General features: G+C 33.3%; 1 protein-coding gene across 3 annotated transcripts in view; it reads left to right on the top strand.

Annotated features, from left to right (window-relative positions):
• Positions 1-18,564, top strand: part of DDHD1 (DDHD domain containing 1) — a 104,273-nt gene that overhangs the window by 45,573 nt on the left and 40,136 nt on the right. For all 3 annotated transcript variants that reach the window (XM_012451028.2, XM_012451029.3, XM_012451030.2), the window contains 2 exons: positions 8,814-8,942; positions 10,325-10,472. In XM_012451028.2, coding sequence (XP_012306451.2) covers positions 8,814-8,942; positions 10,325-10,472 — 277 coding nt within the window. The remainder of the gene's footprint in view (positions 1-8,813; positions 8,943-10,324; positions 10,473-18,564) is intronic.

Here is an 18,564-nt window from a genome sequence, read left to right as displayed (position 1 = left end):
AAATGAATTATGCGGTTGGAAGTAATTGTTTATATAACATAATTAATGTCAAAACAATAAGCTTTAAGTTGGCAGGGGATTTTTTTCTTATTGTTAGTAACACTCCATGTTTTTTCTCTCTTCCACTCTTTGCTCTCTCTTACCTCTCTGAACTTATGTATACATTTCTCACAAGCAAGGAAACTAGTTTATCTTATATCAAATTAAAATATCTTTTGCATCTAGTTGTTAAAAGTCTACATAACTGAGGAAACTTGTGATTTCTGAATAAATAGGCAATTAAAGCTAACAAATTTATATAATAATAGTTGTCTGTTGTGTGTCAGATACCATAATCTAGAAATTCTAAATATATTATTTTCCTAATCTAGTCAAATATGTCCTTATTTCACTGTAAAATTTAAAGTAAAGGTTCTTACATATCAATAAATACGGAGCAGCTCAGTGTAAGAGCTGTAGGTATGTTTCTACAGATTGCCATATAATGCTTTGTTCTCCTTATAGCAAAAATAGCAAATTTTATATATCTGTGATCTTATGGTAGTGACTGAAATCTTTTATAACTTCTCATCACTATTGGTCAGAATAATTTCAAAAGTCTACTTCACAGTATTTGAAGGACAGACCTTTTGTCATAAAATAATCTTATTGACATTAGAGATGTCTGAGTTCCAGATTTTTTTTCCCTTCTATTCTCTATAAGTCTTCTTCCTCAAAAATGGCAATTTCACCATCACAAACCCAGGTTAGCCACTTGAATTTCTTATTATTAATGCATGGAAAAAATCCAGGAGCTTGAAGGAGAAAGAGGATGAGTATGAAAAATACAAGGATTCCCTTTTATCATTCTTTGTTCAGAACTTTTTTTTTTTTCCATTTGCTAAGTCATCCTGTGGAGATTAATCATCAGCTCTATTTCATCTCTAGATTCTGCCTGTTTCTAATCTTATTTTTATTACAATCAAAATTAGAATTTAATATGTCCTTTTTACTTCTGCTTCCTGCCTAAATGTTAAATGTTGCAGGATACTTCAGTTTTCCTCAAAGTGTTCAAATTTAAATAAGACCAATGTAAAAACATGGTTTATTTGTGAATACATTTTTTAGAATGTCTTTGGGTATGTATATGTGTGAGTGTGTATGTCATTCTAGGATATTATGGTAATATTTGTGTTATCTTTATGGATATACATTGAGTAGTAAAATTTTAATTAGTAATGAAAAGTTATTAAAACATTTTGCATTGTGATCTTTCAAAAATGATGATTCTTTGAGGTTCATTAGAAGAAAACTTGTTTTTTTATAATGTACTGTGGCATATAAGATTCAGCGTATTCTGTTACTAACAATGATATGTTCAACCAAACATATATTTGTCATAATTAGACATTTTATTTTTATTCAGCATTAAACATATATTGATATCTTGTGACATTTGACTTTGAAGATTATGAGAAATTGTGAAGTACATTTGAAAATAATAAGAAGTCTTAAGGAAAGGACATTTGCTATCCAAAAAGCCACCATTGTTGGGAAAATAATTCAAAATTATAACTACAAAGACTAAAAAAATTGTAATCTTTTAAATTAATTTACTGTTACCTCTAAGCTTCTGAAATTGTGTATTTCATTAGTTTGAGGTAGGAAAGTGCCCTTTCCACCTAATTTTTCTCACGAATAAAGCCCTGACTCTTCATATCGTCAGATTCCATGTGTAGATATAGTAATGTGGTAGGCACTTTTGTGAGAGAAATTGACAAGGTTTCTACCCTCAAGGAGTTTTAAGCCTATTAGAGTAGACAAAGCCAACAGATGAGAACAGTTACAAAAGAGTAAGTACAAGAAGGCATAGTAGTAGACAGTCAATATTACATATTCTGAAAAGATATTTGGAATAAAGTGAGTAGATAATCACAGTGCACTGGAATTATTCACATAAGGCTTTCTGGAAAAACCTAATTTAATGATTTAAAACATTTTAAAATACTGTATTCAGGGATGCTTGTTAAATGTTTTAGGGAATATCAAAGAAACTAATAGTTCTCACCTTCAGGGACATTAAATAATTCCTTTTTCTTATGACCTTGTCTGTTTGGTTAGGGTTGCTCTTGCCACAAACAGATTAGATGTACAGTCATCCCTTGGTATTTGTGGGTGATTGGTTTTAGGACCTACACACACACACACACACACACACACACACACACACACACACAGATAGCAAAATCCGAGGACATCCAAGTGCCTTTAATAAAATGGAGTGGTATTTGCATATGACCTATGCACATCCTCTCATATATTTTTATTTTATTTTTTTTGGAGACAAGGTGCTCCGTCACCCAGGCTAAAGTATAGTGGCATCATCACAGCTCACTGCAGCTTCTACCTCCTGGGCTCCAGGACCCTCCACCTCAGCCTCCCAAGAAGGTGCACCCTACCACTCCAGGATAATTTTTTTTAAATTTTTTGAAGAGACAGGGTCTCACTCTGTTGCACAGGCCAGTCTTAAACTCCTGGGCTCAAGTGTTCCTCCTGCCTCAGCCCCTCAAAGTGCCAGGATTATATGTATATTTCAGATCATCTCTAGATTAATTATGACACTGAATACCATGTGATGTCATGTAAATGCTTGTATACTGTATTGTTTTTTGGTTGTTTTGTTTTTGTTTTTGTTTTTTGTCCCCCCCCAAATATTTTTGATCTGTGGTTGAATTTGCAGATCAGGAGTGCCAACTGTATTTAATATTTTCCTCCTTATTAACTTCCCTTACTAATCTCAAAATGACCATTGAATTAAAGAGACATGAAGATTTAGTACACTGTGTAACTCTTTTTAGCATACAAATAAAGATAACCCATAAAAAGATAATGACTTTTTGTGATTTAGATATTTTAATCTAAATTTAGTTCTCTGTGAAAGTTAAAATGGAAATTGATTTTTTTTTTTACCCTGCCTCCTGGGGTAGGAAATGTTTAGCAGTTTAATAAGTGAAAGCCTATTGTTTCATTTGGGACAAAACATAAAAATAGAAATCAAGACATCAACAAGTAATTTGGTAAACATTAATACTTAAATCTACTGCTAGATTAGTGTTTTACTTATTCTACAGCTTATCTATCCAAGCATGCATAGTAATCAATAAAAAATAGGTTGAACTGAATAGGTAAATGTAGCACATCGCTCTGGCCAAAAAATGAATAAACTCAATTCAATAATGAGAAAATTTGTATTGAAAATGATTCCACAAAATAACTGACTGACCAGTATTCTTCAAAAGTGTCAAGATCATGAAAGACAAGGAAATACTGAGGAATTTGTCACAGAATAGACTAAGATAATAACCAAATGCAGTGTGGTACCCTGGGTTGGATCCTAGAATAGAAAAAGATATTAGTGGAAAAACTGGAGAAATCTGAATAAAGTCTGTATATTAGTTGATATTATTGTACCAGTATTAATTTCTTAGTTTTGATCACTGTACTATAGTTAAATGCAAGATGCTAACATTAGAGGAAACTAGGTGAAGGATATGTGATAGGTCCCTGTACCATTTTTGCTATTTTGTTAAGTCTAAAATTATTTCAAAATAAAAAGTTTTTTTTAAGTCCAGTAGAGGAATTAAAATAAAATACTAAAAAATATTCAGTTAACCCAAAATCAAGAGGAACAGAGATTTAAAAAAAAAAAAAAGCAGTGGGACGAAGAGAAAAATAAATGGAAAAATGGCAGACCTATTCACCCATATCAATAACAATAAATTTATTTGTATATGTAAGAAATTAATACTCCAATTAAAAGGCAAAGTGACAGATTTTATAAGACCTGAATATAAAAATCACAGATGATTAAAAGTAAAAGATTGGAATTTTTACTGTTCCAGCTAATTTTGGGTACCATAGCAGCATGGGTGTTAGTGTCTCTGTAAAGATTTACGACATTTAATGAAGTATATATTTCTATCACTGTAGCTGTATAAATATATCCCATACTGTGAACATAGCATTTCAAAGCTCAATTAAAAAGATGGAGGGGTCCTCACACCTTCTAACCAGTTTTCCTTTTCTTCTCTCTTTGGTCACTAACAGGATTCCCACCTTCTAGCTTTTAGTTATTTAATTTTTATAAATTTATCTAACTTTATTTCTTGAGATTAAAGAAAGATTGCTAGGAATTTTCTCATTATAGTTGGTACATTTGAGATGTGCAAGATTGCTTCCTTGGGGTTGGGATTTTTCAGGTTGCAAGGTTATCTAAAGGGAAAAGTTAGTTTTTCTGTTGTAGAAATTATTATGTCATCAGCAGCAGTAACCCTGTTTTGTAATACTCTCCTGCTTTCAGAATTATATAATGCAGAAAGTTCTTTAAGATATAGTAAGGAAATTTATTGGAAATATTTTTAGTGTTTTAAATGTTTTTCATTGCTATGTAAGACTTTATTAAAAATTTTATTAAATGTTAGCATTAATAAATTAGCATTTGCAGTTGTGTTTTGAGCTTATGCATCTTTTGCTAATACTATGTAAAAATTTTTAACTACAACTTTATTTTTTAAAAAGAAAATTAAATAGTGCTTTCTGACACTTGAATTTCCTTTAACAGTGATCTTTGTTTAGATTGATAGTAAACTCTTTTTTCCTCTACTGTACTTATCATAGTACCCCTAATTCTGTGCTTTGGGTTGAAAAATTTAATCTCTCTATGCTACAGGGTGTGTAATAAATAAAACAGATGACTCTCAAGTGAAAATAAGAATTGCATTTGAAAAGAAAGAACCATGTCTATTTAATTTTGTGAAAATGTTTTAAATAAATATGTTTCTCTTTTTTTCTTGGTTTCTGTGCATATTAGGGTGTTTGTCCTTTTTTAATCTTTAAGTTATACTATTCTTTTAGAAAAGAAGGCCTTCATTTGTGTATCTAGGCTAGCTTTCTGAAAACATTTACATAATTTTAAAATGTGGTCAAATGGTCCATACGTTTCCTATTTCGTTCCTTTTAATAATATGGAATTGGTTCACGTTAGTTTTACTACCAGATCTACAAAGTCTAGTTTTTGTTTCAAGCAGTAAAGTCTCAAGTTTATGTCAGTTTGACTTACTTTGATATGTTAGCATATTTTTCCTAATGAATTTTTTGTTTAAAACTGTTTCCTGGTCTAATGGTACATCTACTCCTCAGTAACTGACCAGAAGGCACATGAAAGAAGAAACATTTTCAGTGAAGAAAATTGCATCAGTTGTCATTTTCTACCTCTGTAACAATGATGTTTTTATAATCCTGACATAGCAACCCAGCTTTTAGTTCTAGTTTATAGTTTTTATAGCCATCTAATTACGTATAGGTATAGTTATTAACTGTCTTGTAAGCATTTCTCAGTTTTATTACACAAATCTTTGCATATACTACATCTGTATATTCAACAGATTTGTTACATTTCTAGTACTATACAACAGGAATTAAATATTTTTGTATTTGAACAGTATTTAACCTTTGTCACATTAACATAGAAGGGAGTGAGGACAAAAATCAAATGTATTATAACATAAATTTGAACTAATCATAAAGATTCTGTAATTAACTGGTGAGAAAATGTAAGTCTCAAGTTCAAGTGAACTTTTAAATAATTGCTTACTTAAAATACAAAGAAATTTATATAACTAGCAAAATTTGACAGGGAAAATGTTGACTTTAAGGTTATCTACTGATTTGCCAAATATTAAGTCTATGCCTAGCTTTACTCTGTGTTGTCTGTTAATGCTTACAAGATGTCACAGCATACATTTTTACTAATGACTGTTTTCATTATTTTATTAGTCTTTTCAAAAGCGAAGAGCAGAGCTTCCAGTTTGATTTTTGTTTTTTAGTAAAAGTTTTGTTTTTTAAAGTCTTTTAACAACTTGAATGGAGTTGCAAAAAGAATTTTTTTTTTTTCCTAAGGGAAGTTTCCATTATATTTCAGTAGTGGAAAGCATCTAGTAGAATGTATACTGTGGTGTCTTCTCAAGAAAACTACATTAGATATTTAAAATGTTACTTATTGGATTCTCAATTTGTACATCAGCTGTTAGCTATGTTAGTCACAAATTTGGTGAGAGTAAATAACCTTAGTATTGTAAAGATGAAGTTTATAAATCTCTTAGCATTTGAAAATGTCATGTTCAATTTTTATAAATTCTTCTATGCAAAGACATTAAACATAATCACAATTTTTAATAAATTTTGATATCATTTGCCTTTTTTCTTTCAGTAAAAGTACAGCAGATATTTGATAAACATTATACTAATGTTTTGCTTTACTGATTCTTAGAAATTATATAAATAAAGCATTTAGAATAATGTTTTTCAAATAAACACATTTTTTAAAGTTAATACTAGAACAAAAAGGCAAAATAGCAAACCTCATTTAAAATTTACTTTGAAGCTCAGTGTTTTTGCTTTCTTAGTTGTCTACCACCTCCCTCCCTTCTCCCTCCCTTCTCTGTTCAAATGGAGAGGATTTAAGGAGAGTACAGATGCGGCAGGTCTTAAACGAAAGCGTTCCCAAGGTACGGTAATTGTAGTTTTATTTTTCCATGTAGTTATATTTTTCCATGTAGTTATATTCCTGGTTTATGGCATTCAGTTGCATTTAAAGCATAGAAATTAATACTTTTTTAAAAATGTGTTAATTGTGCTATTTTATTTACTACTACTTTATGTGTATAAATATTTGTAAACAGTGTGTATAGTCCAGTAACAAAATGTTCAGATGTTCGCCAACATTAAAATGTTTTACTTTAAGATGATATGTGAATCATTTAAGGAGGAAAAGAATGTTTCTGGCTTAACACTAATCTCTAAATATCTTGGTCTTGTAGTTTAACAGTTTAAGCATATGTTGCTCACAACTATTTTAACGAAAATGTGATTTAGAAACATTTAAAAGCCTGAAGTAGTGGCATGGATCAGATACGTAATTAGAAAAGTGATTGTTAAACCCTTGTAAAAGATTTTTTTTAGTTTATGTGAAGTTCTTTTATTTAAAAAGCTAACCTTATACATTATTTTCTTTGGAACTGAAGACACAATTTATGTTTATTATGTTAATTGAATCTTGATCTGGTGTACAGTGTTAGTAATATGCCCTAGCAGGTAAGTAAAATATAAATTGGTTTTTCATAAATTTTTGAAATTGCATATTTAATATAACTAAGAAGTACAATTCCTCTAATGTACTTGTATCCCAGTAGGGAATAGGTTTTTATAAAAATGTCTTAAGATCATAGATCTTAACCAGAGCTATATCTTTTATATTTAGCTTGAGGTTATTTTCAGCCCATCTTTAAATCAGAAGAGTTAGACTCTGCCAGTAGCTAACTCTGTGGCAAGTCACTTTATCTCTTTGTACCTCTGTGTTTTTGTAAGTAAAATGGGAAGTAATATTTTGCCTTGAAAGAATTTTAAGAAAATAAATCAAGCATAGTGATTTGAAGGTACTTGGCTTTCTGAAGATGGGTATGTTAATTTTTCCTACCTATATACCAGATATATAAAGGAAAAGCTTAAGGCCCTCGTAACATAAGAATTGTGTTTTGTGAATTGATAGCTATGTCATATCAATTTCTTCACTGCTTCCACAAGCATTGATGAATTTGTGGTATGTGCCAGACACTGTGATAAGACATTCTGTTTGGTACTAGGGATATAAGAAATGGTCAACACACAGTCCCTGGCTCCTGAGGCTTATGAATTCCTAAAGAATACAGGTTTGGAGGTTTTTTTTAAGGCCTCATTTTCACCAAGCATACCCCGATACTGTTTGTTTTTTTTTTTTTTTTTTTTGAGACAGGCTCTCTCTCTCTGTGTTGCCCAGGCTAGAGTGCAGTGGCATGATCATAGCTCATTGCAGGCTGGACCACCCGGGCTCAAGCAATCCTCATGCTTCAAGTGATCCTCCTGCCTCAGTCTCCCAAGTAGCTGGAACCACAAGCACATACCACCATACCTAGCTAATTTTTGAGGGTTTTTTTTTTTCTTCTTCACAGAGAGGGGTCTCAATATTGTTGCTGCTCAAGCAGTCCTCCTGCCTCAACCTTCCAGTGCTGGGATTACAGGCATGAGCCATTATACCCAGCTAAGAGTACTGATTTGAACATCATGATAGAAAAACATTTCCTTAATTTTATATTACAAAAACATCTTTCAGTTTTTGATTTCTGCTGTGATGAACAATATCCAGTAATAGTTGGCTTTACTATCCATTCCAAAATTACTATGGAATTTTGGATTAGAAAAAATGATTAGAAAATCATTTTCTAATAGATTATTCTCTTCCCAGTTTAAAGGTAATTTTTTTCCTCTGAATCTCACTTTGTCTAGCATTTAGTAAAATTTTTACAGATCTTTTGATATTTTTAGTAAAATCAGAAGAAATAGAAGTTTAGTTGCTATGTCAAAGCTATTGAGGGCTTGAGGTATATGTATATATGCCTTAGACCTAATGAGGAGTTAGCCAGATCCCCTGGGAAAGAGTTGTTTAATTACCAGAACACATAGAAACTGTGTATTAGAGTTTAAAATTATGATAGTTAAGTCACTCAGTGTTTTAAAAAGTTGTCATTCCCTGTAGCAGGATTAATCATTTGTAAAATGAAGTCCCTACCCATTAATTGCATCGTATAACTTTTTTATGTGAAATAGTGTTTTATTGAACTGAGTTCCATATCTAAGTTTGTTAGATAACATTGACTTAAAAAAATCTGAGTGTTATAATTTTTCACACAAATAAAGTTTGTCTTGGAGACCTTCAAATTAGCTTTTCCTTTTTGCAATAGCTATGCATAGTTTCAAGTTGAGTCGAAATCATGTGGACTGGCACAGTGTGGATGAAGTATATCTTTATAGTGATGCAACAACATCTAAAATTGCAAGAACAGTTACCCAAAAACTGGGATTTTCTAAAGGTAATTGTTAAATATTACTATAGCTTATCAACATTTTGGGAATCTGACTTTTTTTTAAATATTCAAAATAGACTATTCATATTCATTTTTAGTTTATTTTAAATATATTAAATTTAGTGACAGGTTCCTTTGTAAATGAAACTTTTATTAAGTTGGTTGCATTGACATGTATTCATTAAGTAATAATTATATACTTAGAATGATTTGACAAGGTTAATAAATACCTTTTATACTTCTAAAAGCACAAAAGCTGCTAAACCTAAAACGTGGCAGTTGAAATATAGTGTCAAGGAAGATGAGGACTGAAAATTTTACATCATATTTAGTGACCTGCAGGTCATTGGTGACTTAGATGGATTGATGGGGCAGAAGCCAGATAGGCAGGGGTTGAAGCTTAAGTGGAAGGTGAGGCAATGGAAGCAATGAGAATAGACAACTCTTTTTTTTTTTTTTTTTAAGTTGGGGTCTCATTCTGTCCCCCAGGCTTGAGTGCGGTGGTGTAATCATAGCATACCATAACCTGGAACTAATTCCTGGGCTCAAGCAATCCTCCCAGCTCAGCCTCCTCAGTAGCTAGGATTACAGGCATGCATCACTATGCCCCAGGCATGCATCACTATGCCGCACTAATTTTTTTTTATATTGTAGAAACAGGATCTCCTTATGTTGTCCAGACTAGTCTCAAATTTTTGGGCTCAAGCCATCCTCTCACCTTGGCCTCCCAAAGCTTTGGGATTTACAGGCTTGAACTATATGGTACCTGGCCTGACAACTCTTGAGAAAAGTTTGACTAAATGAAAGAAAAGAGAGAATGATACCTGGGGAAGATCTAGAGCATTATCAAAAAATAAATTTAAAAAGAATTTTAAAGTTTGATAAGATTTTAATATCCTATTTTAAAATTTGAATTTCATGAATAGTAAATGTGCTTGAATAGCTTTACATTTGTTAATTGTATTTATTTTCTGAATTACCTTGCATAACTTTAGCCTATTTTGCTATTTGAATGGTCGTCTTTACTTTTCTGTTAGTAAGCTCTCTTCGTATACTTAAGTAATTATGTGTTGTATTTTGCGTATTTTTTCCCAGTTTGCCATTTCTTTGTTCCTAATATTTTCTTATAGAAGTTTTAAATTTTTATATATTCAGTTTGTCCATCTTTCCTTCCATTTATTTCTCTCTATGGTTCCTGGCTTTGGTGTTGTGTCCAGTTCACTTCATGTCAGAGCTGGTCAATATATACCATCTTACAGTTTTTATTTCCTCCCCCACAGCCAGTGAAATTTTTTCATAATATTCCTTTTTTTTTTCTTTAAACTTATTGTGGAAAATGCTGTTTCTCAGATTAAATAGTAAACTTAGAATTATAATTTTTTTTGCAGCATCAAGTAGTGGGACCAGACTTCATAGAGGCTATGTAGAAGAAGCCACATTAGAAGACAAGCCATCACAGACTACCCATATTGTATTTGTTGTGCATGGCATTGGGCAGAAAATGGACCAAGGAAGAATTATCAAAAACACAGCCATGTAAGTTCTTTGACAAATACATTCTATATCTAGTCTAGAATCCACACTTTCATCCAGGGTATAAGAAATATTAACAGTATACTAATTCCAGTGCATGTTCCTCCAGTGCCAGCTATTCTTATATTTCTTAAGTCATAGATCAAGTATCTGGACCAAATTTTGAAAAAGATTATATCTACAGGATGATGATGATGTTTGATTTTTCTCCCCACAGTATGGAGAAGAAGGATTAAGGAAGCCTTTTTTAATCTAATATGTTAAGTTAACTTTATAATCTAAAGTTGAAAGCAAGGAAAAGATCTAGTTTTAAGTTATGTCTTACTCTCCGAACTTCAGAAACCAAGAATACTGCAAAGTTGAACAACTCTAAAAAGGCTAAGAATTAGCCAGTTAGCAGCTTAACCTATTGCTACCAAAAGGAAACTGAACTCTGAATTTTCTGTGGAAAACAGTGGATTATTTACCAACACACCAGACAGGTTATTTACCTCATTAGTTTATTTATATTCAGCTTTATCCTAAAACTTCTTAAGATTTTTTAGGGATACATGTGATATTTGCATGTTTGAAAAACATTAAGGACTTTGTTAAAAGGGCACGTTAGGGTTAAGGGTTCCACCACAGATTTGGCTCTGAGCTAGCAACCAGTGTAGAGAAAAATATGGTCAGTTATAGATAATGTCATGAGAACAAGTATGTTGTTGACAAGCCCAGTTTATTTGATTCTGAGACTTATAAAGGCTTACTTGAGTCCTTATAAAGCAAACAGTGTATGATACTAGGAAGTATGTCCTCAGCAACACCTCTGTGATAATGATGCAATGCTGAGTTTTATTTTACTTTTTATTGTAACATCTCTTAATGCCAGCTAATGGATTAAGGTAAAAATACAATTCAACTTTTTAAAGAAAGAACCTTGTCTGATAGTGCCAGACCACCCTGATTCTTTCAGTCTCCATGGCTTATATTACAGGAATCTCTTTCCTCTGATACTGATTTTACTTTCTGTTGAGTTATATATTATTTCCCATCATGTTTATATTTTTATGTTAGTGTGCAGATACTTTGCTTGGATATCTAGGAACCTGGGGACTAGGTTTACTTGCATATTCTCTCTGGAGCCATTGATAAATAAGAAGGTATCAGTTTGATTTCTTGGAGTACAAGTTAGGGAAATCCTAACCCAAAAAGGTTTAAGCCAAAAGCAGGATTTAGTAACTCATAAAACTGAGGAGTCTAGGAGTAATATTGCCAAACAAGTCATCAAAAATCCAGTTTTTATCTGCTCTGTCGCCTTCATTTTGAAGCCATTCTCACACATCTTTGATTCCAAATGTGATTTATATAATCTTGAGTTCAAATTCAAGAAAAAAGACTGAATCTTTTTTCCCAAAAGTCCCAGCTAGTCTGTGCATTTCAGTTACAAATGATGTTGCATCCAACTTCCCGAATCTATGCATGTGGCCATGCAGGGTATGATTGGCTAAACTTGTTATATTCCCAAGCTAGAATCAGGTGGAAGTTGACGTCATCTTACTATAAGGAGACCTAGAGCCACAGATAAAAATTAAGAGCTATTATTGGAAGTAGGATGAATGAATTCAATGAGGCTCAAAAAAAAAAAGAAGAAAAAACAATCAAGTGTCCACTACAGGGAGGATTCTATCATGTCTTCATGGATGGGCTAATTTGATGGAAAATTCTACACATAACTTAGTAATTGAGGGAAAATAATCATATAAAAAGGAATTCTGCACAGTAAAAGATAGGAAAATTCATAGGATTTCTTACCATTTCCCTGCTTTCTGTCATTCCTAAGTTCAACGTTCAGGCCTTTACAGAAAGTAAAGTTAACTTCATCCTTCCCAGTTCCATCCTGAAGCCTGTGTGTACTTGTGATTGATTTGACAGCCTTTTGTTCTCCGAGGATTTCTTTAAATCATGCCTGAGATTCCTGGAAATGGAGAGTTTTCCTTCTTGACCTTATTTTAGCGAACATGCTAATGATTAGTTCAAACTAGTTTTAATCACCTTTGTTCCAGAAAAATATGTTTACTACTTACGTAGACTGAGCAGCAAATTTTTAGACAACTTCTGGGAATGTCAGAATTAGTTTACTAAAAGGGATAAGTGGAAAACATTTTAAATACAATTGAATTTCCTTTTTGTGGAGTTTTATTACAAGGGAACTCTTCATAGAACTTGTATATCTAATGCCCTAAATTAGCCATAAAGCTATAATTTTAGAAGAATATAAAGAGGTTTTCAGTTAAACACAGTAGGTTGAACACATGAGCTTATCTTATTCTCTCCTGAAACCTCATTGAACATGATATAAAAAAAGATTTTTAAACAGCAAAAAGGCATAAACCCACAAGTGCAGAAAAAAATGGGAAAACAAACAATAGCAGACAAGAATATCAACAAAACTTATTTTTTTGAACAGGAAATACATTCACTTAGTTCACAAAATACTAAAATGTAGAGTAAAAAGGCTGATTCTCATTTCTGTCCCCATCTTCCCTCATTATCCTTTGTCCTTGTGTCCCAGTTTATAGTCTTCTAGATTTTCTTTAGGCATGTACAAATTTTTTTCTACACAAAAGGTGCATGCTGTACACTTCTGGACCTTGTTTTTGTTCGTTTGTTTCAAAAATGTATTTTGGATTGCGTGAGCCCAGGAGTTCAAGGCTGTGGTGTGCTATGATCATGCCTGTGAGTAGCCAGTGCTCACAGGCAGCGTTGGGCAATGAAGCAACACCTTATTTTTTTTTTTTTTTTGAGACAGAGTCTCGCTGTCTCACCCAGGCTATAGTGCAATGGTGCAATCTCGGCTCACTGCAGCCTCTACCTCCCAGGTTCAAGCAGTTCTCGTGTCTCAGCCTCCCTAGTAGTTGAGACTACAGTCACATACTACCACGCCTGGCTAATTTTTGTATTTTTAGTAGAGGCAGAATTTCACCATATTGATTAGGTTGGTCTCAAACTCCTGACTTCAAGTGGTCCTCCCGCCTTGGCTTCTCAAAGCGCTGGGATTACAGGTGTGAGCCACCGCACCTGGCTGACCTCATCTCTTTAAAGAATATATATATCTTGGAGATCACTGTTCATGATTTTCTATTTATATTTTTTTCCCATTTTTTCTATATTTATACCACACATATATTTTCTTAAAATCAATTAGTTTATGATTTTTTTCTGAGAGGAATTATGAAGACTTATTTTTCACAGCTATTTAATGATCCTCAGTTGTACAGTAATTCTTAAATGCCATTATTCTCTATCTTCTCTTCTTACAATATAAGGTAAGCATTGATTAGTCAGAGAACACTGAAGTTGAAATAAATTTGTAACAGGACTGAAATCATGGTTTTTGTGCATGCATAACAGCACGGTAATAGGTCATTGTCTGAATATAATATTTTTTAATTTTCTCTGTCCCCTGTTGGTCTCAGTGGTTCTTACAATATATTTAAGAAATAGATTTTACTATTTTAGTAAGGCAGATTTGGGCATATAGCCAGAACATATCTACCTTTCTCTCTTCCCTCTCCCTCTCCCTGTTTTCCTCTTCCTCTCTTCCCCAACCCCTCCTTTCCCTTCTCCTTCCCTCACTATTTTTTCATTTTTCTTTCCATCTTTTCCTTTTTTTTAACAGTCACTCCAGTACTCCAGATGATTCGGTAGACATACCTGTTTGATTGTGATCAAACAAGTTTGTGATCATCTGAGAACTATGATAGTGATTCTGTGAAGGATTGTATAGATTTGCTTTAGGAAAAACAGCGTTTTAAGCAGATACAGTCTTTCTGAGTTTAGAACTCAAAATTAGGGTTTCCCAGCCACATCGCTATTGACATTTTTGACTGGATAACTTTTTGTTATGACAACTGGCCTGTACGTTGTAAGATGTTAAGAGTATCCCTAGCCTTTTCTCACTTGATGCAAATAAAACCCTTAATTGTTACAATCAAAAATATCTCCAAACATTGCCAAATGTCCCTCGAAGTACAAAATTGTCCATGGTCGAGAGCCGCTAATCTAAATGAACACTTTTGTGTGTAAATTCAAACAGCAGCACATGTACCGCTTCCTAATTACTATATCACAATGAAATATATAAGAACTGTACAGCCATCAAAATTGAATGAGTGGGTAGAAAAATATTAGAAATTTTAAAATATCTTCTTTCTTGCATATACTCATATTTGTTAAGACTGAACATTTGAAAAGATGGCAAAGAAACTTTAAAAATGTTTCTGTGACCATTACTTGAGTATCTGATGTTAGACTCTGTGGGTAATAAAGTGATCCTGCCTTCAAGTATAAAGTTTTGGCTATCATTTTATTTTCAGTGATGATAAAGGAAGCACATCTTTTATTTTGGCAAAGTAGAATCTATTTTGGCTTCTTAAAATGCCGACTTTGGGGATATGCAATCAATAAACATAATTATAATGTAATGCCTTTTAAAATATACTGAAAATGGAGGAAGGTAGACTTTTCAACAAGTACTATTGGGATAAATAGATTTGCATATGGAAAAAAATTGAATTGGATCCATTTCTCACACAAGGTTAAATTTCAGTTGGATCACATTTAAGTGAAAGAAATGAAACCAGGACATGGTAACACGTGCCTATAGTCCTAGCTACTTGAGAGCTAAAGCAGGAGAATTACCTGAGCCCAGGAGTTTGAGGCTGAAGTGCTCTATGTTCCACACTTAACAAATAGCCACTACACTTCAGCTGGGGCAGCATAACAAGACCTCATCTCTTTAAAAAAATGGAAAAGGGAAAGAAATGAAATTATACAAGTATTAGGGATTTTTTGAAGGAGAGTTTGAATTCTTCTAGAACTTGGGAATAGAAAAAACTATTCTATGACTTGATCCAGAAGAAATAAGGAAACATATTGATAAATATTATATTGTCCAGAAAAAAAAAAACATGTTGCAAAGAAAAAAATAAGGTGAGCTGAAAGAAAATATTTTCAACTAATATCATAGATGGAGTATCCTTAATATGTAAAATCATCCTAAAAATAAAAATATGTTCAACCACCTTAAAGGAAAATGGGCTAAAGATATATGCGCTAGTTCCCAGAAAAGGAAATGGCTCTTAACCATGACAGGTGTCTTTTTTTTTTTTTTTTTTTTTTTTTTTCTCTGTTTGAGAGAGAGAGTTTTGCTCTGTTACCCAGACCTGGAGTGCAGTGGTGCAGTCTCAGCTCACTGCAGCCTCCACCTCCTGGGTTCAAGTGATTCTCCTGCCTCAGCCTCCCAAATAGCTAGGACTACAGATGCACACCACCACACTCCACTAATTTTTGTATTTTTTTAGTAGAGTCCGGATTTCACCATGTTAGCCAGGCTGGTCTCAGACTCCTGACCTCAAGTGATCCACCTGCCTCGGCCTCCCAAAGTGCTAGGATTACAGGCGTGAGCCATCACACCCAGCCAGATGTTATTTCTTAACTATCAGATTAGCAAAAGTCCAAAATTTGACAATATGCTCTTTTGGCCAGGCTGTAGGTAATAAATGTTCCCGTACAACTGATGGAATGCAATGAAAAAGAGTATATGGCAGTATCTATCAAAATTACATATGTATTTATCCTTTGACCCTGAAAGCCTACTTCTAGGACTCTATCCCAAAAAATATCATCAAAAATAAAAGAAACATGCGCAAGCCTTTTGATTGCAGCATCACGTAGGAAACTACTCAAACGTTCATCAGTGAGAGACGAGTTGATCAACTACAGCTATTATCAACTACAGCTATTATCTATATAATGGAGTAGTGCGCAGTTGTAAAATAAAATAAGGAAGCTCTCTATGTATTACTCTGGTTCTTTGGAAAGATCCACAAAGTTGAGAACCTTTTAACTAGACCAAACAAGAGAAAAAGAAGATTCAAATTACTAAAATCAAAAACAAAAGAGGGAACATTATTACTACCAACCTTACAGAAATAAAAAGGATTATATGGGAATACTATGCACAATTCTATGCTAACAAAGTATGTCACCTGGATGAAATGGGCAAATTTCCAGAAACAAACAAACTACCAAAACTGTTCACTTTCCAAGACAGACACAAACTAGGTAATGAGTAAGAAATAGAAAGTCTCAGTAGACCTATAACAAGTAAAGCATTTGAATTAATCAAAAAACTTCCCACTAAAACAACAAAAGCTCAGGACCAGAAGATTGCACTGGTTAATTCTACCAGACATAAGAAGAATTCAGCTGGGTGCATTGTCATGTGCCTGCAGTCTCTGCCCCATGGGAGGCTGAGGCAGGAGGAATTGCTTGAGCACAGGAGTTTCAGTCTGTAGTACACAACTGTTCCAGTGAATAGCCACTGCTCTTCAGCCTGGACAACATAGTAAGATCCTATCTCTTAAAAAACATAGAGAAGAATTAGCACCACTTCTCTACAAACTCTCCAAAAAAATGAAGCCAGTATTACCCTGATACTAAAAACCAATGAAAGTATCATGAAGAAAAGAAAACTGTATACCGATATCCCTTACTGAGTACCGACCACAGAAATCCTCAATGAAATGCCAACAAACTGAATATAGCAACATACATAAATGATCATATACCATGACTAAGTGGGATTTTTCCCAGGAATGTAAGATTGGGTCAACATTTTTTTTTAATCAAGGTATCCACCACATGAATAGAATGAAGGGGGAGAAAATGCTCTGTGATTTTCAGATATGGAAAAGGCATTTGAGAAAATCTCAACATACTTTAATAATAAAAGCCCTTAGGAAATTAGAAACAGAAGGCAACTTTCTAAAGCTGGTAAAGGGCATCTACAAAAAGCCTGTGGCTAAACTTATTCTTTAATAGTGAAAGACTGAAAGCTGCTCCCTGAGATCAGGAACAAGACAAGGGTATGCACTCTCACCACTTCTGTTCAGCCTTGTACTGTACATTTCAGCCAGGGCAATTAAGCAAGAAAAGAAATAAAAGGCATCTCCGTTAGAATGGAAGAGATAAAACTCTCTCTGTTTGCAGATGACATGACATTGTAAGTAGAAAGTCCTTTAGTTCATCAAAGGACACTGAAAAAATGAAGACAACCCTCAGAATGGGGAGAAAATATTAGCAAATCACATATCTGATAAAGGCGTAGGTCCAGGATATATAAAGTATTCTTACAACCCAACAATTTTTTTAAAAGGCAGAACCCAGTTTTTTAAATGGATAAAGGATTTGAGTAGACATTTGTTAAAATAGGATATAAAATGGCCAATAATCTCATGAAAAGATGCTCAGCATCTTTAATTATTAGAGAGATGTGACCTCGAACACTACAACTTTAAAGGTACCACTTTATACCCACTAGGATAACTCTTACCAAAAAGATGGAAATTAACAAGTATTAGCTAGGATGAAGAAAAACCGCAACCCTTACATGTTGCTGGTGAAATTAGAAAGTAGTACAGCTGCTTTGGAGAGTTTGGTAGTTCTTCAAAAAGTTAAAGGAAGTTAGTATATGAGCCAGCATTGTCACTCCTATATGCGTACCCAAGAGATTTGAAAATGTATGTCCACAAAAACTCACTAAAGAATGTTCATAGGAGCATTATTTATGGTAGCCGAAAAATGAAAGCAACCCAAACATCCATCAACTGATGAGTGGTTAAACAAAAGTGGCATATTTATATAATGAAATACTATTCAACAGTGAAAAGCAGTGAAGTACTGATTTATGATGCAACATAGATGAGACTTGAAAACATTACATTAACTGAAAAGCCAGACACAAAAAGGCCCCATATTGTATGATTCTATTTATACAAAATGTTCAAAATAGGCAAATCTGCTGAAAGTAGATTAGTGGGTGCCAGTGGGTGGGAGGAGGAGGGATAAAGAGTGACTGCTAATGGGCATGGTGTTTCTTTCTGGGGTGATGAAAGTGTTATGAAATTAGATAATGGTGAGAGTTGCATAACTCTTTGAATATACTAAAAGCCACATTTGTTTAAAAAAAAAACTAGTGAAGTTGTTTCAAAAGCACTCAGAAGCCAACTTGAAGATATTCACAGACCTAAAATAGGAGACAATTTGAGTC

Source organism: Aotus nancymaae, unplaced genomic scaffold (assembly GCF_030222135.1).
Source record: "Aotus nancymaae isolate 86718 unplaced genomic scaffold, 86718_ANA_hifiasm-v0.15.2.pri h1tg000062l, whole genome shotgun sequence".
Classification (NCBI taxonomy): domain Eukaryota; kingdom Metazoa; phylum Chordata; class Mammalia; order Primates; family Aotidae; genus Aotus; species Aotus nancymaae.
The sequence above is the reverse complement of the archived record's forward strand: the minus strand, read 5'-3'. Positions and strand labels throughout refer to the sequence as shown.